We start from the raw sequence: 23,681 nt of genomic DNA on the forward strand, positions 1-23,681 counted from the left end.
ATTCCAGCAGCAGGTATTGACAATTGCCCCACTTTGCTAATCTCACAAGACAGCATGTAGTAATTAACCTCCTTATTCAATGATCAAAGTAATCGCCGGCTATTTTTCGGCTAATAACCCGGTTTAACTGTTCAACTTGCAAACTATTCAACGTAGCCTTGGATGCTGACAAAGACTGCTCAATCAGAGCACAAGTATCATACATCAGAGTACAGTATTCCGTTCTCGGTTGTAGTCGTATATACTACGGGTAACGGAGGTCCTCAGAGAGAAAGGAAACTATCATTTTCGCTATCTTTAACTTGATTCTTCACAACGTATCAAAGAGGTGTACTAAAAGGTATATCGTTCCTCTTTTTATGAGATTTTCAAGGGAAAGTAAAGTCATTATAATATTATTATTGGGACCCACATAATAACGCTAGAAGCTCCAGGTAAAAATAGACATGTGCTCCTGTGGAGAAAAGCTTAGCTCAAAAAAAAGATAACCCCGTCAGAATTAGCCGGAGTTAAGAGAAAGTGGCAAAGTAAAGGTAGACATCTTGTGTACAATATTTGATTCCGTTATTTTTTATTGAGTTTTGTTGTTCCTGAACGTTTTTCCCTCCAGAAAGATGACGTCAATCAAAATGAACCGTGCCATATTTGCTGATGTCACTTACTGCAAAGTTAAGGTTTCAAAGCGAACATTATATTGAGGTGATTGATGTAAACAATTAATACAGAAAAGGTATATATATATATAACGCGAAAAGAGTAATTCAGATTATTTTGATTTCTTTCTTCTTCAATCAGACAAACAAACTTTTGCCACCTATATACTATAAACTATAAACTCCCCATTTGTATAACAATCACAACACCCAATCACAATGTCTAACGAACCATCCAAAACTAACGGTCAAGTGAGTGATAATAAACGTCGCATCCTAAACAGTATCACTTGTCAAAGCATTGTATGGGATTTGACGGTGTATTGACGTGAACCTTTTACGGTGACATTCCATAGGTTAACTCACTCTTAGGTTCAGCTAAAGTTTTAGTTGGAAATACAATTGAAACAGCTTATCAAGCTGTTGGTGGATCTTCTGAACCTTCTTCATGGACTACAGCAGGTCAAAAACAACATGATCAAGGTGAAGCTGAAATAACTGCTGCTAAAGCTCAAGGTTATGTAGAAGGGTAAGTTCGACTCACGAAATGCAATAGCACATTTGATTATGGTTCATGTATATATCTTTCGGGTAATAAATACTAATTTATTTACATTGATCTATCTATTCTTAGTGCCGGAGATAGATTAGAAGGTAAAAAAGATTCAATTGTTGGTGCTATTACAGGTGATAAAGCTCAACAAACTTCAGGTAATTTACAACATGATAAAGGTGAAGCTCAAATGAAAGTTAACGAACGTAAGTGCTTGTAGCTTTTATCATTTAAAATTGAAACATCATTCATATCCTTGAGCTGACTTGTAACTAACAATCTATGGATTATAGCTTCTTCATAAATTGTTATCGGTTCTTCATTGCTTTCCATAATATGATAGATTACGATTTATTGTAGTAGTAGAAATTATATACCACTATGTATCGAATAATGGCCAAGCATATAGATTGCACTGTTCACTATTTACGTTTATAGTCACCTCGCGTATTACTTACTTGCACTTGCAATCGTCAGACCATACAATGATTATTCAGATTAAACACTAAGAGGGGCAAGTAATATTTTATGTGAGATTGAGGTTGTCAGAACATATAATTATACTTGCATTTTTCAAGACGTAGATAAAATACTATAAACCATAATTACAACAAAAATTATACATATACGTATTAACATTAAGCGAACGAATCCTGATTTTCCAGATATATGAATAAAGAGCAATTCAAGATACTGCCGATTGAAACTGCCTAGGAATGCTAATTAAGCAGGAGCAATCAACTATAAAAATTAAGCACCTAGAACGAGTTATCTTCTATCTTGATGAAGTGGTATTAGGACTTTCCCAAACACCGTTATTTACATTATCTTCTAGAGAAGAGATACCAAAAGAAATTGGAATATCACCAAATCTCTTATCATTATATCTTTCAGTTCCTAATAACGTTCTATGTCTAGGTGTAGGTGGTAGTAGATTGAATCTACTATCATTATTACTGATATTGATATTTTTCGTCATTTCGTCGTCGCCGGAATCTTCAAAGTCTAAATCATCTCCAAACGTATCATTTTTCTTCTTTTTATCACTAATATCATTGATACTTTGGTGGAAATTACCGTCATTTGAAAGAGAAGAAGGTAATTGATTATGTGTTATTGATTCTTCTCCTCCTTCTAATCCATGCATAGCAACATGCATATAATCAGCTGAAGCAGATCTTAATCTTTCTTTTGAAATTGTACCATTTTCTAATGATGGTTCAGGTAAATTTAAAGGAAACATTGTTCTTGGTGGAGTTGATGCGTTTCTTCTAATTGAATTAACTGATCTAGGTCTATTTATCGGTGGACTTGGTGGACCTCTAGTAGAAATTGAAGCGATTCTATGATGATTATTAATTGTTCTAGTAGGTGGTAGTAATGAAGATTCAGATTCCGCTCTTGAATCTCTTGAGATTAAGGCTGGAGGAGCTAATAAAGATGGTGTAATTTGTCCAGGTGGTAGTTGTGGATAAGAAGAAGAAGAAGAAAAAGAAGGTTTTGGTAGACCTAAACCTGATAATCTAGGTATAGGTTTAATCAAAGGGAAGTTTAATTGACCACCAGGTGAAATCAATCTTGATTGTTTGGCAGAAGTTGAAGTAGATTGTTCATCAATTTCATCAATTCTTTCTAAATCTGTAACGTTTGATAAATGTATTCCACCATCTAACTGATCATGTCCAACTCGTTGTTTCGATTTATCCTCGATTGACGCTGATATTGAAGAAGGTGGATTTGAGGGTGTAGAAGAAGCCATGATTCTACCAGGTGTAAATCTTTCCGAAGATGCAGAAACACTTCTTTCCACTGATGGTGAGATTGGTCTATAATTTGATGGTTCAGGTGTAGTTGAAAATTGAGGTATTATTCCTCTATTACTTCTAATAGGTGTTTTCTGTTTTGATCCAATGTCATCATCATCATCATTAGTGTCATCTTCTAATTCGGACAAAGAATCGTCTTCAGCAATGCCATTTTCATCATCACCTTCATTCACTTGCCAATCACTAGGTAATCTTGGTGTTTGAGAATTATCAGGTATTGTACCTTGTCTTGACGGTGATGGTGTACGAGGTATCAAAGTTGAATGTGCAGGTAAAGGAGTTAATGAGGGATTAGCAAAGTAATCAGCCCCAAAAGCCGATGTTTTTTGAGGTGAAGGTGTCCGCGGTACTGAAGAGTTGTTGTTGTTATTGGTTATTGATATAATAGAAGGTGGTTGTTCATTTAAAGGTGTATTATCGCCTGGTTTCGATCCATTGAATCTAACCCTTTTGGCTTCATCTCTTCCATTATCGTAATCTTCTGTACTTTCAGACTGTGATCGAGATTGCGGGTTCAAGTTGGACGATGTAGAAGGATGATCAGGATATCGTCTTTTACCTAATATCGGGAACGGTGATACGCCAGCACTGGTTGAAGTTGAGGGTCCTGCTAGTGGTTGAGAAACTGATCTACCTTCCCAGGGTGACCACGTTCTAGCATATCCACCTTCTATTCCCGCAATAGCTCTCGATGGACCTGCTACTGAGGTAGTAGATGAGGATAAATAATGATTTCTAAGCTGACTCATCTCTTTTCTAAGTTTTTCCATCTGATCATTCAAATTCTTCTCTAATACCTCTAATCTAGCTTGCCATTTTGCGTCATTAGCTTCTAGCAAAGCTTCGACTTGGGAGAGTGATATTGGTGGTGAGCGAGATGATGAGGATACAGGTGGAGTAGGTAACGAAGGTTGTTCTTGTTGTTCCTTTTGAGTCGGTATATCTATGTCGGATTGTTCAGGTTGAGAATGGGATTGAATTGATTCAATCGGTATTGGTTCTTGACTATCAGAACTTGTTACAGCGGCACTCCTTTCTCCCACTGGTTTCTCAGATATCACTACTGGAGCTGAACCAGGAATTGGTTTCTTCTGATTACTAGATATACCTTTCGTTTTCCCCCTTTCTTCAATTGATGCTACTCTTTTAGTTGGTGGTACGACAGCCCTCCCTTTAACAGGTCTAGAAATAGGTACATTCTTATATTTAGATTCCAATTTACCTCCATTAACCTGAGATCTTGATATAGGAGCTGACGATATCCTTTCTTTTTCTTTCTCTATTATTGATGGCGGTGGTATTGGTGGATGAGCTGATAAATATTGAGTGGAAGCAAAATAGTCTACTAAAGAATCTATGAGAACAGAATTGGTTCCATTTGCACCTTTCAGATTATGTATCTGGGAGATACAGTAGTAATATCAGCTTACATGTGTAGGTGGGTGATGGACAGTATACAGAAGTAGTTGTCATAGTAACGGATTATTGACTTACCTTGAATAGATTCTGTAAATTCGCCCTACGTAATCCTTTCAGCTCCTCTCTCGTATACGGCCTTGTATTGGCCATCTTGGATTTAATGATTCCTAGCTTGGTACTCTAATTCTCTAGATTTGAGCCTTGCTGATGAGAGATATGGGTAACCACTTGTTGACGATATTTTCTATTTTCCAGGTGGCGAGTTACTTTTGTATTACTAATATGGTTATGCTGGATATCTGAGTTATTATATATTGATAAAGTATAGTTTGAAGGTAGCAAGATTATAACTCAATGATAAGCATCCACCGTTGATGGAAAAGTAAGATGTGTGAATATGAACATTAAAGTGGATCAATTGCTTGAGTAGAACGTGTTTATGTTTTTTTATGTTTTTTGGTTATTTTGGTTATTTGTTTTGTTTTGTTGATGTTGATATTGATGATGTTTTGTTTATGTTTGGTTACTTCCGATCTATCACCCTAACCCATGTTTGACTCGTAATGATCATTACAAAATTGCTCATTACATAATACTTCGTTAATTACAATTTTATTGTAATACGGATCATGACGACTACTGTATAATAATATTATATTCTCCGATAAATTTAGTAAACACTCGAGTTCGAATTGATGATGATTTGTATTTGTATGTAAAGACAAACACAACACTTCATTACTTGTGATGTTTTCGAGACAACACCTACTTTCGTAATAATTTGACATTCGGAAGACGGATATCACTTTTGAATTGTCCATTCTTCCATACATCTCATCGAATAATCAATTTTCTATCTTTATTTACTGTCATGTACACATCATCACTTTAACTATAAATTCAAATCGATATATATGTCCATTATATCAACGCCCATACGTCTAAAATAATCTTTCAACCTACACCTGTTGAATCAGTCTACTATACTGATCCAAGTTTCTTCTGTCCCTTTCCATTTCCATAATTGAACCCAACTGTTTGAAGTCATATAACTTAGAATCTCATCAATTAATGCTGTTCTTAAATCTAAATCACGTAATTCTGCTATAAAATCACCTAATTCCATCATCTACAAAGATATAAAGAAGGAGGAAATATTGGAGATGGATGAAATAGTTCCATCCGTTTGGAACGTATGGAATGTAGTGAGGGATGAATTGAAGGGAAAAATGGAATCGGATTTAGCTTCTTTTATACTCTAGCAAGTGCCAAGCAGGAGAAGGAAATCAAAAAAGAAACGATACTCACCTTATTATCCTGTTGTGATAATAAACCATATGCCTCCTGAGCCAAAGAAGGTATTCTTTCATTTTCTTCTGCGGTCGCAGGTGGTGAAGGTGGTGAACCATAAGTATTGTAACCTGATGTGAGAGATGTCATCTTTTTGATTGATTCTTGGGGAAGGAAATGTTGTAGGTGAAAGATCGCAAGGGTGGTATAGTTTGGTTCTTCTTGAACGTAGAGTACTGTAAGATGTATGGATAATTTAGTGAGTTTCAATCAATTATTTATATAGAGGTAATCTAAGATGATATCTTCATTCTTTGACTTACGATTTAGACTCTCGAAATGAATATATAGATGAATCTTGAGTTTTGGCTGGAAGGGGCTTTACTTGATACTTGAGTAAGCGATATTTTCAGGAAGGAAGGAAGAAAAGTCGATTATAGCAAATATTATTCGTCAAGGAAGGAAAGATATTTGAATCTTCCTTATAAGTTATTATTGGTTTCGGTTGAATATTTATGTTTGATACATGAGATGGTGGCAAATCGATTATAATTGTGTTGATGAAATATTTTGTTGATCACAGATTGTGTATGGTTATTATCAGTAAAGAGAACCAGATGGTAGATCAGTTATAAAGTTATACTTCAAAACCCATATTACTTGGAGAAAGAAGCGAGAAAAGAATAATACGAAACAGTTAATTAGTTTAAGTTAAAGTAAGCCGAAGGGGGAATAAAGGGTAACCCAAACTCAGAGCTGAAGGAGAGGAAAATAAAGAAGGAAGGAGGAAAGAAGGGATTTTTTTGGGTAAGAAAGGAAAGCTTTGATTTATTTTTATGTATGCATATCATGCATGGCATCGTTTTTGTTCATTCTTACTGCTTTCCTTTTTGTTTTCCTTGTTTTGGTATTTCCTCATTCTCATCGATTCAACTAAATAGAAGAGTACATTTCAAAGACTCGTTGTTCTCCTTGAACATGAGGCATCTCATCTGATCTGATCTGATCTGATTTGATGATAGTGATTCGAAAGGAGATTTTGTGTCAATTAGTTAATATTGAATATTGAATATTGAATATTGAGGGGAATCAAATGACCGAACTTTTATTTTCGTTTTTAAGCTACACTAGCCGCATTCCAGTTTCTATGCATGATCTAAGTTGTTGATCGCAGAATTGCCATTTCACCTTTGTTCTTGTACAGCATGGAAGGCGATATTAACATTACACACATCATAAACACAAATACTTTACACACAATATACAACATGAGGTAAAGGATGCAATACGCAATTATTAATCGGTTTCCGGAACGTTTTTTGTTTTTTGATTGCTGCTGACATAACCTTATCTCCCTGTGCCTGTAATCAAGACCTTGCAATACCTGGCTTTCTTTATTAGCAATGGTGACGCGTAAAAATCGTTCAATATGCAAACAGTCTTGCCCCATTTTACGCTGACTCCTTCTGCAATCATGATATGCATGCTTTTGCAAGTACAACTTGCGATCTTGAATAGAATGAAGAGTAATCAAAGAAAGGTCTGCAAGGTAACAACGTAGAAAACAAAGATAAGTAAGTGTACAAGCCAACAAAAATCCGTACCTTACATATCGGCAAAGAGAAGTGTTGAACGCGTACGAATTGTGCTCGGCATATATATATACTTATCTGATAGTTATCCTAACCTTGACGTTTAGGTAATTGATAACCTAAAAGACCACAAAGACCGCCGGACTTGAACTTTGCTTATTCATGTTTACTAAAAATGCAGATCCCCAATTTGTCCTTGGAAGGTATATAAAGGTGTAGTACCAGTCATATAATCTTTCGAAAAAACATGCTTTCCCCTTCATCGCAAAGCACAAGCTAGCAACAACCTCACCCCAAATCTGATTCTCACTTCCGCTTTTAGTATTCATAGAATCGCAAGAATGGCTCTTCCCGAACAACTTCCCATAGTCATCCTCGGTACATCCTATGGTGGACTTTCGTGTGCTCATCATTTACTCAAGCATACCATCCCAAAACTCTCACAACCTCGACAAATTGTATTAATCTCACCAGTTGACCAAGTTATCTGTCGTCCAGCTACACCAAGAGCACTCATTTCTGATGATTTCTTCGATCAAAGTAAATTGTTTGTTTCACTTGAAGATCTTCTTAAACAATACAATCAAGATGGTGTTGAAAGAATCAGATTGGTAAAAGGTTATGCAAGAAAACTCGACGATAAATCTAAAATGTTAGATATTGAACTGTTGAAAGTAGACAATGGTGAAAGTAATGGTAAGATGGAGAAAATCGAATTTCATTCCTTAGTTATTGCGACAGGTGCTTCTACACCTTCACCTTTACATGGATTTAACACAACATATGAAGATTTAAGATTAGCTTGGAAATCATTTAGACAAGTTTTATCAGATGCTACAAGCTACTGTATCATTTCAAATAAAGATTTAAAATCGAAGATATGCCGATATGACTTATATACTTCGGCATCCTTGTCAATTTGACAGTTGTGATATTCAGGTAATTGCATCAAATACTACCGTTTGCTGGGTATGCGAGGAGATCAGATGTCCTGAACATACAAAAAGACCTATACATTCATGTGGAACATACGAAGAGGTAGTAAGTGTTTCTCAGCATACGTTTATATCTCTTTCAACACTATCAATCGTTTCAAGGATAATCGTTAAGTTTGAACATTGTATAGTTTTCGGAAGGATTAGATCAACCATATTTTAAGAAAATTGCCAAAGAATACAAGTTGAAAGCTGTAAGCAGTTTGCTTTATCTCCTATTCACATGATCAGGATTTACCTTTTGGCTAATCAATCCTTATCATCATTGATATAGTTCACTCGCTTACTTGAAAAGGTTCAAAATGCGGAAAGTCAAATCGTTTCTCAAGCCAAAACTATTCGACCTGGATATAAATGTGAATTAAAATTACCTGTCAATTCTCATGATATGTTAGATAATAAAAACATGTATAATGGTATCAATGTTCATTTTTCTATTATTTTTGAGGATGGAGTTAAATGGCTTTTACGAGTTAGACAATTACATCAATTCTCATCACCTTCTGAAATCATAGAATTTGTCACAAATAGTGAAGTAACTGTTCTTAATTTACTGAGAAAAGGTGATATACCTGTACCGGGTGGATGGTTACCTCCTGAAGGTAAAGGAGAAAATGAAAGAGGTCAGTGATCTTTTTAAATAACCTTCATCTTCAATTCACACCGTTAGTAACATTGAAGATAATTTCATACAGTAGATATTCATTATTTTTTTTACGAATTTATGAATGGAAAATCGATAAAAATACCAAAAGAAGAAAACGATTCATTTTCCAATCCTGGACCTAAAACACGTAAATTTATCGATGAATATGCCAAAATCCAAATTGCTATATCCAATCAACCTCTATCTACAAATTTGATCGGATGTCCTATAACTAATCAAGAATCAGGTAAAATTGAAATTGGAGGATTAGCAAATTATAGAAAATTGAATTTAATTGATTCACCTTATTTTGTTGGACCTTTCAAGAATAATCAAGATAGATATTTATCACTTATCGATATAGCTCTTGATCATATATTAAATGGTATTTTATGTCAAAATGATCCTTTAGATGGATATCTATTTCACCTTCAATTGAGAGAACTAGTTGAGAATTGTGTATATTTATCAGAGGAACCTAAAGAAGTGTTTATTAGAGATTCAGATGATACAGGAGATAATTTCTTTGGAGATGATGAAGGGAATTTCACCGGTGTTCTTGATTGGGAATGGTGAGTAAGATACTGTTTTCATCTTCTATGACCAAAATCTCATGGATACCAATACGATATTAGATGATCGATAAGTTAAATTTGCTTGGGTTTGACTCTATTAGGGCATATGCAACTACCAAAGCAGAAGCATTTTCTTCACCCATATTCTGTTTCGATCATCCAGATTATTGGGGAGGAAGTAATGAAATACTTCCAGCTGAAAAATTGCTGATAAAAACTTATGAACGATATAATAGATCAGATTTAGCAAAATGCGTTATAAATGGTAAAATTTATTCTAGATTGAATTACATTATTGGAAAATTTAATCAATCAGCTTGTAGTCAACGAGCTGTTTTAGATATCTTTGAAGGTACAAAACCTGACGATTTTGATCCGCCTATTGAAGTTGGTGAAAAGTGGAGAAAGTATCTGATCGAACGATACAAGGAGGACGATAATTTATCTAAATTACCCAAGTCGTCCAACTAGGACCAAGAAAGTTAGAGAATCCGGCATATCCTGTGTAAATTAGGAGAAACAAAATAAATACACATCAAGTCATGTATACATTGAACACACCATACAATATATGGCCTTGCCTTACTTGAACATGTGTATAATCTAAGTTACCTTCCATGGTCACCTCATTATGCGCTCATTAGATCGCTTTGAGTTGAATTGGAATAACTTATGGGAAGTACAGTATATTCAATATTTCAATATAGGGCATGCATGCATACCGTACCATAAATCACTCAAGATCTAGTTAGTTCCAGAACAAGATTGGAAATTTAATCTCAGGAAATTGAAATTAACAGCTTAACCTTCGTCTTCGACAATTGTCACAGTACTACGCTACTTCGGTCGGTACTCACAAAATCTAAAATGCTTCATCCGATCATCACGCTGGAAAAACACACGAAGTATCAACTTATGAATTCTCCGATATAGTACGAGCAATGTAGGTGAAACGATTAGCATACTTTGCTTGGCTGGGCGCCAAATCCCGTGGACTAGACCACTAAAAGTGCAGAACATATTTTGGTCGTCTGCACGCTGCGCTCACCCCCTTCTTCACATGTTGACCGAGCGTTATTCTATGAGATCAGGGACTTCAAGAGTAAAAGCGGTAAGGGAGGTGATGTAGCTCAATAAGATCAGTGTAGCTCAGGTAGGATTGCGGCAATGGCATTGATGCTGCGGCGGTCTTTGATGGTGACTTTTGTTACATTCATCAGCATCAAATGTCAAGATCCGGCCTAGACTACAGAAGAATACTCGGAGTGAATCGATCTCCAGGTACTCTTGTATAAGTAAGGTTCAACGACTGTGATATGGCTGAAATCTCATCAACTATCGACCTACCCTGCTTCACTAACAGTGAAAGTAGCGATCCAGACAAATCTTGAGGGATGTCTTTGAAGGTGAAAGGTAAAAAGCGACCTCGCTTACTATTTGAGACGTTGATCAAGGTTATGCTAAGAGGACCAAGAAGGTTCCGATATTTTGGCCTTTTTTGAAGGTGTACTGACGTTCAGCCTTGTCAACCCGATACTATATCCAAAAAGCCAATTTCAGCATTGACAATGCATGAATCGATATATTTGTTGTGACTGCATGTGTTTGTTTGTGTATTCGCACGGACAAATACACTCAACCTCACTCACTCACTCACCAAGTACTAGAGATTTTTTGATGGATGTGGCGTTTTTGTCCTTTGATGTCCATTTTGATCGGATCATTTCTCTTTTCTTTAAATCATGAAACGAGGGTTATTATGATCCCTTTGATCAATTCCAGACTCTGTTCTCAATATGAATTTTCACGATATATATGAACGAGAATATACATGGGCGCACGACCTTGAAAAAAGCGATGAGAGAATAAGGATCATTTTGATGGTGAGAATTTTTTACATTAAAAGTCTGTTAGTAAGGTTGATCAAGGGCAAAATCAAGATCAAAGATCCTTCTACTACTGTGCATTGAAAGTACGCTTAGCTATGGTCAACGCTGACTGTACTATGATGATTATTCTACAGGATCAAGAAGATTTTTTTCTCTTTTATTCTTCTTCTTGATTGAAACCATTTCGCTTAACGATATATCCTTGCTGTAAATTAGAAAAACGAAAAAGCTTAGTCAGTCTATCTGTACATATATATATATATACTTATAATCTTCCACATGATATTTAATCGAGTTCTTTCTTCTCTTTCAACCAACAACCAAAATACTTTACGAAATAATCTATTACTACAGTATAATAACCTTCAATTATCTTCAATCAAGTTAAAAGCAATAAGTCACGCGATAAACATAATTTATTCCTTTCTTACCATACAAACCCAATAGAAAATTAACATTTCACTTTTCAATTATAATATCAGACAATTAAACCATATTATAGAACATCAGAAACGAAAATCACAAACGAAATGTCATCAACAAACAAATCAACCAGATCGATCTTCTCACCGATAATCCTCGTTTTGATTTTCCTCTTGATAATAACATTCTTATCCACTTCTGCAAATGCTCAATTCGCTCCTGTTCATATGGCATATTATTGTCGTCAACAATGTGAACAAAGATTTCAAATGTGTGCTAGAAGTGCAAGTAAGTATATTTTCTTTGTCGTTTCTTCTTGATAATCCCGTGGCCAACGCCGCAAATTGTCCTCACATTTCTTTTGGATATTATCAAAAAGCTAATGATCAATCTGTTTTTCTGTTAATAATGATTAGTTTCAGGACCTCGCTTAGCATCTTGTTATTCGATTCGAACAGTATGCTATATGCGATGTTGATTGATGACTTCGCGTGGTTTTCTCGGTTTTAATACTCAATCATTCACATGACGCTACAGTATACACAGACACACCAAAAAACCCATTTAACAATCAGCATTTACTCCTTTTCAATACATTTCATCGGATATACAAGGACATTTAAATACAACTCACCACTTAATGGACATCTTTCCTCCTCTTTTCGTTACTTTTCATATATAGACATAACATAGATGGGTTCTACATTCTTTATAATCATAATACTGTGATATAGATAAAATACTATATAGTATAATATTCGATGTTAGAGAGAAGAGGTGTCACATATTGAAGGGGAATACTATACACAATTATCATAGATGGGCTTTTTATACAATATAGATGGGTAACAAACAACAAAGTACAATTATAGATGGGTAAACTGACATTATAAATCAAAATATGAATTTCATGATTTAACGATTTATATAATTTGAAGAGGTGAGCTTGTACAAACGTTCTTCAGCACGCAATATATGATGAACCATTTATATACAAATGCCTTATTTATCCAAACGTATTGAGCCCATGGTACAGCATGAAAGATACCGATAAGGTGGGAAATTGTGTGATTGATACCAATATTTGTGATAGATTGAAAGCCGATTTGAGGGTGATGAGTCAATGCGTTCCTTTCAATCAATTATCTTTTGATACACACGTTGTTCTAAAACATAGCTCGGCCCGTTGTAAAGAGGTTAAATTGATTGAACCATAAAAAGATAGCCGGACAAGGCTGTGAGGCTGAGTGATGTTTGGGGATAATTTAGCATTATGAGAGAAATCGGATTCCTTTAAAAAGAAGACCTTTCTTCTTTTGTAAATTTTGAGATCATGGCATATTGAATCCAGTTGGAACAGCGGAGAAATGCAATGCCGATCAAACTAATCAACCCAGATTCACCAACCGAAAAAGTCTATCGAGAAAGAACGTTAAATCAAGTGATTAAGTTCAGACGAACAAAGACGGAAAGGAGTATAAGCAAGCACAGATGTGAGGGGTTGAAACCTTTTTTTTTGTAGATTTTCTGTTTTTAGTATGATTGATGTATCTGTCAAGAACGTATCATCAGAACATCATGTTAGGCATAAGGTTTAATTTACTTGCGGAGTGAAAACGAGGGCTGGGCTGTTGTTGGGGAATTATTCAAGGGGGAAAGGTGTTTACCTGTGTTTACTGTTCCCTTTCAAATAGGTTTCAAATAGGTTTTCCTTTCCGTGATTTGAGCTATTGGGCAGAATGATGAGCTAGAAGTTTATGCTTTCAAGCCTCAAATAGAACACTAGTTGAGGTCTCCTTGTGTTTAGTAGCCGTTTAGAGCGGTGAAGGTGAATCATGTAGCTGGTTCTAAGAAAGGAAAGGGATCGACATGTTTTGCTCCCTCAAATGATCAACAGAGTATTAGTGATTAACTCAAGAATATTAACAAGTATAACATGTCGAGAGGAGTTAGGGTAGACTGTTGAGAAAGATATATAAGCAGCCAAATTATTGTTCGTTCAATTGAGAATACCTCAATATATCCTTTTCATGCCTGTACTCATGACTTACCCATATCAAAGCCATTCTGCTTTCTAGTTTTTTACGGTTTTGTTTAAAAGTACTGTAAGTAATATGCAAATCTATTACTTGATTTCCAGACGAAAATATTTCCACTAACTAACAAACATATATAGTTCAGCAGCCATAAACATCTCTTCTTCAGATCGATTTCTACCTCTTAATCATCTTCTTCCCTTAGATTCGCAATCCCAGTTTCTTGTTACAAGTAACCACGATTTCCAAAATGGTCAGACCACTTATCTTTCAAAAACAGCACATCAATCACAACCACTGTTTTATATTAGCATTATTTATGATTTGGTTGTTGAGTTGTATACCGGTAGCGGAAGCATGGAATCCTTACTTGGCTTGTAAAACAACTTGTAATGCTGGTTATCTTAGTTGTATGAGCGTTTACGGTTAGTGCTTCATCACATTCCTCTTTTATCTATACTCTCCTAACCGGAAGCTCATAGGTGTGACAGCTGATGATATATTGTTATTTTTCCGGGGGTTTTTCTTGCTGTAGGAAACGTTCAAATTTGTAACATAGCATTCAGAAGTTGTTTTGCTAGATGTTTGTAATTTAGCGCACTCGTAATCATCAATTCGATCCTGATAACAATCCACAAAGCTATCATGGCAATGTCATGTTGTATTGCCTATTGCCTCCGTAGGTTACAATCTTCTATGCTACATCTAGATGAATATACACTGTGTACAGTTTCCGATTGTCATGTGTAACATTCCGTTTCCTAAATACGACTAAAAACATTTCAACATGTCTATTCGGCCGGTGCCTTTCACTGGTCTTAATGTTTGGTTCCCGTAGATAGGACGGTAAAAATATGATTGAATCAATATCAATTCGAGTTCATCGACTTTGTCCCTCCCCGCCTCCCTCATCTCCATTCACGAATCTTGGTGGCCCCCAGACTCAAGATTTACATTACTCACTGTATTGATTAGTGCGCTAAACACACGCAGATGCACTCGATCCATTTTAGTTGAATATAGTCTACCGCAACCCCTCATACATCCCCCAAAAAACTTTTAGTGGTATGATGAGCCCCCATTTCTCAATGTGATATCTGGTCTTTAGCTTCTTCACTTTTGTTCGATTCACGACAAATAGGAGAGACGTGCCTAGACTAAAGGAATTCAAGGGTGGGATGGGCTGATGTCCGATCGCAAATAAGCGGCAATGGGATATCTTCAGTCTAATACATCCTGCCAACAAGAGTACCAGCTTTGAATTTCAGCACATGAATCCAGTTGTACAGATATAATCTACAATCGCCAAGCAATAAGTTGAAAGGATTCGTGTGCTTTCAGCAAGATGATATCCTGATCAAAGAAGTGGAAAAAAAGGCTTGAACTAACCAAGTCTGAATACCGAATGAACAGGTATATTGCGGCTAAGCCGTAATTCTTGCTGTCTTTCCCTAGAAAAAGTGCCGTTACCGGCGGTATCATTTTCCCAGCCAAATCCTATAGATCCCCTGACTATTCCACTTCCCCTTTATGCGTTGATGAGAGAATTTTATCCGAGCCGACAAGTCAGGAACATAAGACAGGACATGTGGAAAAACTTTTTTTTAATGCTGTATAAAAATTTTGGGTTTCGTTGTTTGGTTAATTTACAAGCCAAAAAAACTTTTGGACTAAATCATAATGAACTAATGACGTTTGAGGCGTTACCTTTACCGACCGATAAATTCTTGATATTTACGAGATCTTCGTTTTGTCTTCCTTCATGATACAGGATAATGACGTACCTTATAAGGTTTTAGACCGAAAATCCTTGAAGAGTTAGACGGAAAAATTAGGGTTTCTCTCTCTAATCAAAGGAAAATACATGTCTTGTCAATCTCGTTTGCGGTTACAATTGCGGTAATGGTAAATGATCGGACCCGTACAAAAAATAAGATAAAACTAATAAGATGCTGTTTTCCTTTGGCGAGAGGAGGGTAAGGAAGAGGCTAGGTATGTCGTTAGATGAAAACAGATAAATACCTAACTCATACAATTTAGCCCCTTGGGGATCTGCTTTGAAGGGGGGAACAAGAAAATTTTTCTTCTGCGACACCATTCCATATGATTGGTGAATTACCTATAATCACAACAAACAATTTTGCTTGGGAAGAATTTGGACAACTCTGATTATTATTGTTCGTTTCTCTTTTTTTCTCTTCCTTCTTCTGATTTAATCGTTCGAAAATTAAATCTTCTTTTGAGTTGAACCGAAAAAAGTCATTTTGAAATAAGAGTTAAATCTTGTTCAAACAATCATTTATCTGGGATCATAATACCTTATTCCAACTACTGTACAAACAAACAAACAAGACTCCCTTAAAAAATGGTAGCTGCTGTAGCAAGTGGAGAATCAGGACTTGATTCATGGGGAGATTTCTTAAAGAAAGAATATAGAAGACCTATTTTATTTTGTGCTTTAATTGCTATTGCACCTATTGCATATGGTTATGATGGTACTTATTTCACTTCATTATTAGAAACAGGTGTTTTCGGTGAGTTTGCTTTCTCAATCAAATCCAACTGTATATTCTCATGTATGCAAGTTGAATTTGTTGATTAATTTGCTAATATCGGTTTCATTGTTTGGTAATTGTAGTAAGACAATTCGGTGATACAACTGATAAAAACGGTAACCCTGCTATTTCAAGTGGTAATCAATCTTTATGGGTTTCAATTATTCAAGTTGGTGAAGTTGTTGGTTCACTTGCAGCTGGTCCAATTGGGTAAGTCAAAACTTTTCCTTCTTTCTTCGCAAATTTCATATTAGTGGACTAATTCGGAAAAACATGATATATAGTGATTTCTCAGGTAGAAAAGGTGGTATCTTCGCTGCTATCGTCTTACTTGCTATTGGTGTCGTTTTACAAATGATAGTCATTGGTAGTAGTGCTCTTTTAACTGTTGGTAGATTGATCGCTGGTGCTGGTATTGGTATTATCTCTAATGCGTAAGTTGAACTGGTCATTGACAAAGAGAGATTAAGCTGATTAATTATCCGGTATTCAATACTTTCAGTGCTCCATTATATCTTTCAGAAATTCCTCCTGTAGAGATTCGAGGTGCTTGTGTTTCAAGGTATGTTAAAAGCTGATAATTACAACCTTTGTAATGAGCTTTGTTGCTGATTTACAATTGTGGCGTTCACAGTTGGCAATTGATGTTAGCTATTGGACAAGTTATTGGTGCTTGTGTAGGTTTAGGATCACACAATCTTGAAACAACAGCGTTAGTACCATTCAAATAGCTCAGAATTCTATTGTATCGATGATGAAAATACTAATTTATATGTTTGATATCATTAGTTCATGGAGAATCCCAATTGCTATCAATTTAGTTTGGGTAGTATTATTATTTGGTGTATTATTTATCGTACCTGAATCACCTAGATGGTTATTATATAGAGGAAAAGAAGCTAAAGCAGAAAAAGCATTGAAAAAAATTCATGCAGGTTCAGATTATCAAGATTCTTTAGTTCAAGAACAATTAGCTATTTTAAATAAATCAAGAGAAGAAGAAGCTAAATCATCTTCAAGTGTATCTAAATGGTCTGATTTATACAGTACGTTACGTTTAAATAAAACATATCAAAACTGTATCATCTGCATAATACTTATACTCAAATTGCATCATTAAAAACTGATTGTAATATTTGATTATCTGTTAAATAGAAAACCCCGTTGAAAGAAGAAAATTCATCGCTACAGTCGGTATTTTAGTTTCTCAACAAATCTCCGGTGTACAATTTATTTTCTCCTATACAACTACTTTCTTCACCCTTGTTGGTTTGAAAGATACTTTCATCATTACTGTAAGTCGTGCTTCTAGGTTTGATACTGAGCACAAAATATAGAGCTAATGCATATATACACATCATATAGATCATTGTCGATTGTATTGAAGTTCTCGGTGTTATCGCTTCCTTCTTCGTCGTTAACCGATTCGGTCGAAGACCTTTACTTCTTTACACGTAAGTGCTTTTCTTTCCAATTTCCATGTGATTACCAGTAGCGATAGCATGCTGATCATAACGTGCTCTATCTTTAGCGGTGTTTTCATGTTAATTACATTATTGGTAGTTGGATGTTTAGGTGCTGTGGCAGGTCAAGGATCAAGATTTGAACCATATTTAGCTGATCATCCAGCCTTTGGAAAAGCTGTTGCTGCGATGATTTGCTTATATGTCTTCGCTTTCAACGTCGCATGGGGTCCACTCGCATGGGTTGTTGCCGCAGAGAGTAAGTAACGATCATCCTATCTGGAGAGCCTAGCTGACTGACATGTTGCGTATTATAGTGTCAACTGGACGAAATAGACAAAAACATTTATCAGTTGGAACAGCTTTATTCTGGGTTTCAGCTTGGGCAGTCACTTTCACTTTACCTTATCTTTTCCAACCTACTGAAGCTGGTTTAGGTCCTATGATTGGTTTCGTGAGTGATTCTTATTATATTGTGATGTGTTGCGTAGAAAGCTGATTATATTGTTTGTCGAAAATAGATTTACTCTCTTGGTGCTTTAGCTTCATTATTATTCGTATACTTTTTCATTCCTGAAACTATCGGTAGAACACTTGAAGAAATCAAGTAAGTCCCTTTATATTACAGTCGCATACAAGAAATAATTCATAATCATACTGATATGTGGTTTCTTCATTTAGCTTTATGATGGAAGCTAGAATTCCAACAAGAGAATGGAAAGATTTCGATTTAGCCACAGTTGTAGCTAAAGATGAAAAGAAAGGATCAAGAGGTACAACAGAACATGTTGAAACTACTTTTACATCAAATGATCCAACAAATACATTACCTCAAAAACCAAGAACAAGAAGATTTGAAACTTCTTTTATGAACAAGAAAGAAACTGAAAACTCTGCTGATTCTCCTTAAACAAGTGGAGGGTAAGGTAGGAACGTATGTTATCAATCAATAGTGATAGATAATCATGATTGAACGAAATAAGGCATTGGAGTAGATATGCGGCTGATCAGCCTCGAAGGACGGACACTATAACTTATAATCACATAGAAAAGCTGTAGCCTTTACTTACATGCATTGATAGACACAACTCAAAAAGCGAGGAATGACAATATCAAAGATACTATAATCTACTGTAATCTTACTGCAGTGCTAAGATAGCCACGGGATATGGCCGTACACTGATTAGCTCGGTTATCGCCGCCTGCACATCCCTTCTTGTTGTTTGGTTCACATCATCATGGTTGAATTCCGCACAAGCATGACTTGTAAATTTTACCACAGCATCAACATCCTTTGACCTTTCAGAACATGCCCCTCACCCCAAAAATAGAAGACACGACCTTGATGAGCGGTTCTGGAACATCATACCCATGAATCATGATGTAGGACTTCAGTGAGAAGCCTGAAACATGGTACCCAAACGAATATCATCAAAGCGTTATCTTTACACCCTTGATATGATATTCAAACTCCGATATTGTCGACTATCCCATTAGCTCTGATCATAAATCGTAGCATACCGCAAGATGACAGGTTTGAAAAAATCTCAAAAGTTTTTCGTCAATGAAGGACATATTTTAAAGCACCAACAATCAAATAAAGATAATCATTGGAATCTAACGAAGAACGTAAACAATCAAATGGATAACGATCAAGTAGCTCAAAATGGTGATCACAATGGGAATGTTGATAAAAATCAGAGTCTTTGGGATAGATTGAAGCAGTACTTGAATTTTTTTAGAATACATGTACTAATTTTCACATTTACACCGAGTAAGTATGATAAGGACTGAAAATCAGGAAAAGGGGGAAGGAGCAAGGAGTAAGGAACACCTTTGGCCTCTAGAGCACAAGCTAACAATCCTCGTTCGTACTTAGTCATTTCAGCATGTATCTTCTACGGTGCGAATGGCTCAGCTAAAGGCAATGCTAATAGTGCAAATGTTGGAGTACAAAAAGTGACCTTTATCGACAGTTTGTTTATTTGCTTTTCTGCTATGACGTGAGTAGCTTTCTGTTGGGAGTGATACAGGATCAAGCTAAGTGTGGGCTATGATTAGAACATGCGGTCTTGTTCCAGTCAAGTAAGTCTTTTGTTTTTTATTATTTTTAGCGACAAAAATACCGATACATGGAGTCTTGTTAAAGCTTATCCGCATTACATCCATTTCAACAAGTTATAATCCTTTTCCTATTCATTATCGGTGATCCTCAATTCGCTGCTTTTGTTATGGTTTTAGTCAGAAAAAGATATTTTAGAACACATTGTGAACAATTATTATCAAATGATAGATTACGTAGAACACAAACTATAAATCCCACAAAAACAATAGCAACTGAAAACCCCAAATCATTAAAAGAAAAGATCAAAAACCTGAAAAATGATAAAAAGTCATTATGGATATCTGGACCTGTTGAAGCTCATCAAATCGAAAACTATGCTCAAGATCGAGACCAACATCATGATGATACTGATGATCAAGTAGAGGAATTAGAAGGTAGACCAGGTGTAACTGATTCACCGGTAGAAATGACTTTATCAGAAGGAAGAAGATCAGAAACAGTAGATAGTCCAATAAACGGAAAAGCAAATCAAAGTCAACCTTCGACATTAGGTAGAGGATCAGTCACGATGATTCCAACACATCCTACATCCAGAGCCGAATCGATAAGAGGTCATACCACCGCCCTACCGTCGCCCATCGCACCGAGTTTCACCACCCAGCAAGTTCACTACGATAGGCCTTTCATGACAAGGCAGAGACTAAGACAACAAACCCGAAAACAAACTCTTGTTCCATCTGCAACAGTCAATTTAGCTTCTTTGGACCACCCTCACCCACATCCATCACCACTTTCTTCTCAAATTAGACCTCAACAAAATAGATCGCCTACACGTAAAGGTACAGCTATCGGAGCTCCATTAGATCGTGTAAGATCTCCCCTTTCAACTTATGGTGTTGGCACCAATAAACCTATTCCCTATACTGAAGGACACAAGAATTCAGGTATGGGAGGATTTCCAACACCTTTAGAAATTTTGAAAGATTATGTTTTACCTTCGTCAACTAAAAACAAACTGTCTAGACCTGTTAAAAAGTTAGAAATCTTGATGAATCCAACTATGAATCCTGGGTTACATACCAAGAAAGACGAAGAAAAAGCTATAGATTTTCCTAACTCAAATCAATACAAAACACCGGAACATGAAGAAAGTTGGACAGAAATGATTAGAGGTTCAGTAGCTAATTGGATGCCTGAAGGTTTAAGTGGTTTAGTGATTGGTAGAAATAGTAGATTTTGGACTGAAGAATTAGATGATGATGATTTGGAACAGATTGGTGGAGTGGAATATAGAGCTTTGAGATTGTTGAGCTATTTGGTCGGTGGTGTGAGTGAAATTCTCTCTATACTACAAGAGCACCCCTTTTGACAACCTCTCTGCTATTGTTGCATAGTATATGATCTTTTGTCAGGTGATTCCATTTGCGATTATCGCAATCTACCTTTCTAAAATACATAATTGGGATGTCACATTCAATTCTAAAGCTGGAGTTCAAACTGGTTCGATCAATAAAACTTGGTTTGCATTATTCCTAAACGCTTCAGCTTTCACAGGAACGGGGATGAGGTAAGTCCACTTTTGAAAAAAAAGATTGTTTGTTCGAAAATATCCATCCAAGAGCTAACTCGGAATCGAATTGTTATTTTAGTCTTATGGATCAAGGATTAGCCCCACTGGCTAATTGCTATCTTATCATATACGTTACCGCTTTTGTTTTACTTGCTGGAAATCATGCTTTTCCAATCATTCTAAGATTTATCATCTGGATAGGCACAAAAATAACTAGGAAAGGCGAAAAATTCGAAACATTACATTTTCTACTTGATCATCCTAGAAGGTAAGTTTATTCCCATGCTTTTCCGTTTCGGATGACCTGATACGGTAACTGACGTCGCCGATTGTATAATCTCCAGATGTTTTCTATACTTGTTTCCGAGCCATCAATCTTGGTATCTCCTATTTGTTGTGTCAGGCTTCATGTGAGTATAATCATGTATATGAGTTTCCGCCTTCCTTGCCTTGTTTCTTCGATGAGCACTGGTTTGCTGATTCCATTGAGCTATAATTCGTATCTGCGTAGTATCATCGAACTTTTCGCTTTTCTCGTGTTGAGTATCGGTTTACCTATAGTTGAAGATCTTGGCGGATGGCAAAGGTTTTCAGATGGTCTTTTACAGTCCATTAGTGTGAGAGCTAGTGGATTTGGCATAGTATCTATCAGCAATATGGCTCCTTCAGTCTTGTTTTTCTACGTCGTGAGTCTGCTCATACGTACCAAGACTTGGATTTATACAGAAGACTTACGTTATGAATCCCCCTCTATCAGATCTTGATGTACGTTGCCATCTATCGTAAGTAATTAGTGTATACCGCAATACGAGACCAAGTGAGCTTTGGCTAATATGTAGCGGCGCAGCGATCGCGATGTCTGTCAGATCTACCAATGTCTATGAGGAAAGGGGTAAGTACCGAACAACTTGTCCATTGATTATTAAGGCTTAGCTTAGCGCTTGCTGCTTGATAGCCCTTGGAGTCTATGAGGAGGAGGATCCCGATACTTTAAGTGAAGATGAACCCGAATTCAAAGGTAAAAGACATGAGATATTTAGGTAAGTTCGTACCAGTGTACGTCAGCCAAAATATTCCAGCTGATTTGCCCGGAAAAACAACAGTAAATATCTTCTATGGCATATGCGAAAACAATTAGCCTTCGATATTTGGCCTTTGGCAGTGGCGATCTTTTTGATATGTTGTTTTGAAAGAGGCAAATTGATGGATCCTGAAAAGTCAGTAAAGTAAAACGAAATCACACCTTTTTCCTAGCTGTCTTTTCGGAAACTGAATATTGTTTTTATCTATATTCAATTTAGATACGACTGGTTTACCAATTTCAGAATTATATTTGAATGTACTTCTGCATATGCAGTAATCGGATTGAGTATGGGTACACCTAATAATAATTTCTCTTTTGTTGGTGAATTTGGATATGCTTCTAAGATTGTTGTAAGTTAATCATTTGCCAAATAATACAAATTATCTGATATTCTTTTTTGGATGTATAATACCTGCTAATTGGATACGTTTGATGCATACTCAACAGATCATTTTGGTTATGTTGAGAGGTAGACATAGAGGTTTGCCTGTTGCTATCGATAGAGCTATCTTATTACCTAAAGAATATTCAAGAATCGGTAAATCCCTTGAAGGAAATGAGAATGATAATCAGCATACAGATGACGGTATTATCAATTCTGGTCAACCTCAACATGATGAAATGGCGTAGACTATGGAACGATGATAAGCTTTGTAAATATATATTGATCACACTGTTTACATACCCTGCATGTATCATACACGAATGCACATTGCATAATGCTTGCCATCAAACAGGATTGACAATTTGTGTTATGATGGGATAATTTCACTTGCTCTCAAGCAAAGGAATGGAAATCCCAATTAAGCTTGATTAATCGTGTCAAAAACGCCCGATCGTGCCTGCTATTAAATGGTTTTGCCGATTTCCTGTCCATACCTCCCTCCACCTTGTATGACTCCACATTCCAGAACAGAGGTGCATTACAAGTAGCTTAGCACCTGCACTAGTACTACTGTAATTGCGATGTGACATCACATCTACAACGGGCTTTGTAGTTCTAACTAGACTGTAATGGCGGCTGATAAACTGATAAAAATACGAGGT

The 23,681-nt window shown here is 36.1% G+C and overlaps 6 protein-coding genes across 6 annotated transcripts; 4 read left to right on the plus strand and 2 right to left on the minus strand.

The window, feature by feature from the left end:
• Positions 1-872: 872 nt before the first annotated feature.
• Positions 873-1,426, plus strand: L201_003091 (uncharacterized protein; the record flags this gene model as incomplete). Its single annotated transcript, XM_066218852.1, has 3 exons — positions 873-905; positions 1,010-1,182; positions 1,288-1,426. The coding sequence occupies 3 exons, from the start codon at positions 873-875 to the stop codon at positions 1,424-1,426; spliced, it is 345 nt and encodes a 114-aa protein (XP_066074949.1).
• Positions 1,427-1,981: 555 nt separating this feature from the next.
• On the minus strand, positions 1,982-4,601 carry L201_003092 (uncharacterized protein; the record flags this gene model as incomplete). The annotated part of the gene is made up of 2 exons (XM_066218853.1): positions 1,982-4,432; positions 4,527-4,601. The coding sequence occupies 2 exons, from the start codon at positions 4,599-4,601 to the stop codon at positions 1,982-1,984; spliced, it is 2,526 nt and encodes an 841-aa protein (XP_066074950.1).
• An 823-nt stretch (positions 4,602-5,424) lies between these two features.
• Positions 5,425-5,891, minus strand: L201_003093 (uncharacterized protein; the record flags this gene model as incomplete). Its single annotated transcript, XM_066218854.1, has 2 exons — positions 5,425-5,580; positions 5,760-5,891. The coding sequence occupies 2 exons, from the start codon at positions 5,889-5,891 to the stop codon at positions 5,425-5,427; spliced, it is 288 nt and encodes a 95-aa protein (XP_066074951.1).
• A 1,783-nt stretch (positions 5,892-7,674) lies between these two features.
• L201_003094 (uncharacterized protein) lies at positions 7,675-10,020 on the plus strand (the record flags this gene model as incomplete). The annotated part of the gene is made up of 6 exons (XM_066218855.1): positions 7,675-8,246; positions 8,341-8,374; positions 8,460-8,522; positions 8,603-8,951; positions 9,027-9,546; positions 9,651-10,020. 6 exons carry the CDS (start codon positions 7,675-7,677, stop codon positions 10,018-10,020), a joined length of 1,908 nt encoding a protein of 635 aa, XP_066074952.1.
• A 6,242-nt stretch (positions 10,021-16,262) lies between these two features.
• L201_003095 (uncharacterized protein) lies at positions 16,263-18,825 on the plus strand (the record flags this gene model as incomplete). The annotated part of the gene is made up of 12 exons (XM_066218856.1): positions 16,263-16,431; positions 16,536-16,662; positions 16,737-16,886; positions 16,955-17,014; positions 17,087-17,164; positions 17,242-17,498; positions 17,608-17,747; positions 17,818-17,906; positions 17,984-18,174; positions 18,233-18,369; positions 18,437-18,522; positions 18,597-18,825. The coding sequence occupies 12 exons, from the start codon at positions 16,263-16,265 to the stop codon at positions 18,823-18,825; spliced, it is 1,713 nt and encodes a 570-aa protein (XP_066074953.1).
• A 617-nt stretch (positions 18,826-19,442) lies between these two features.
• On the plus strand, positions 19,443-23,264 carry L201_003096 (uncharacterized protein; the record flags this gene model as incomplete). The annotated part of the gene is made up of 14 exons (XM_066218857.1): positions 19,443-19,689; positions 19,795-19,918; positions 19,977-20,000; positions 20,065-21,307; positions 21,375-21,547; positions 21,630-21,818; positions 21,895-21,960; positions 22,062-22,236; positions 22,308-22,332; positions 22,398-22,442; positions 22,506-22,590; positions 22,654-22,767; positions 22,852-22,984; positions 23,082-23,264. The coding sequence occupies 14 exons, from the start codon at positions 19,443-19,445 to the stop codon at positions 23,262-23,264; spliced, it is 2,826 nt and encodes a 941-aa protein (XP_066074954.1).
• Between the last annotated feature and the right edge of the window lie 417 nt (positions 23,265-23,681).

The sequence above is a fragment of the Kwoniella dendrophila genome, chromosome 3, assembly GCF_036810415.1.
Source record: "Kwoniella dendrophila CBS 6074 chromosome 3, complete sequence".
NCBI classification, from domain to species: Eukaryota; Fungi; Basidiomycota; class Tremellomycetes; order Tremellales; family Cryptococcaceae; genus Kwoniella; species Kwoniella dendrophila.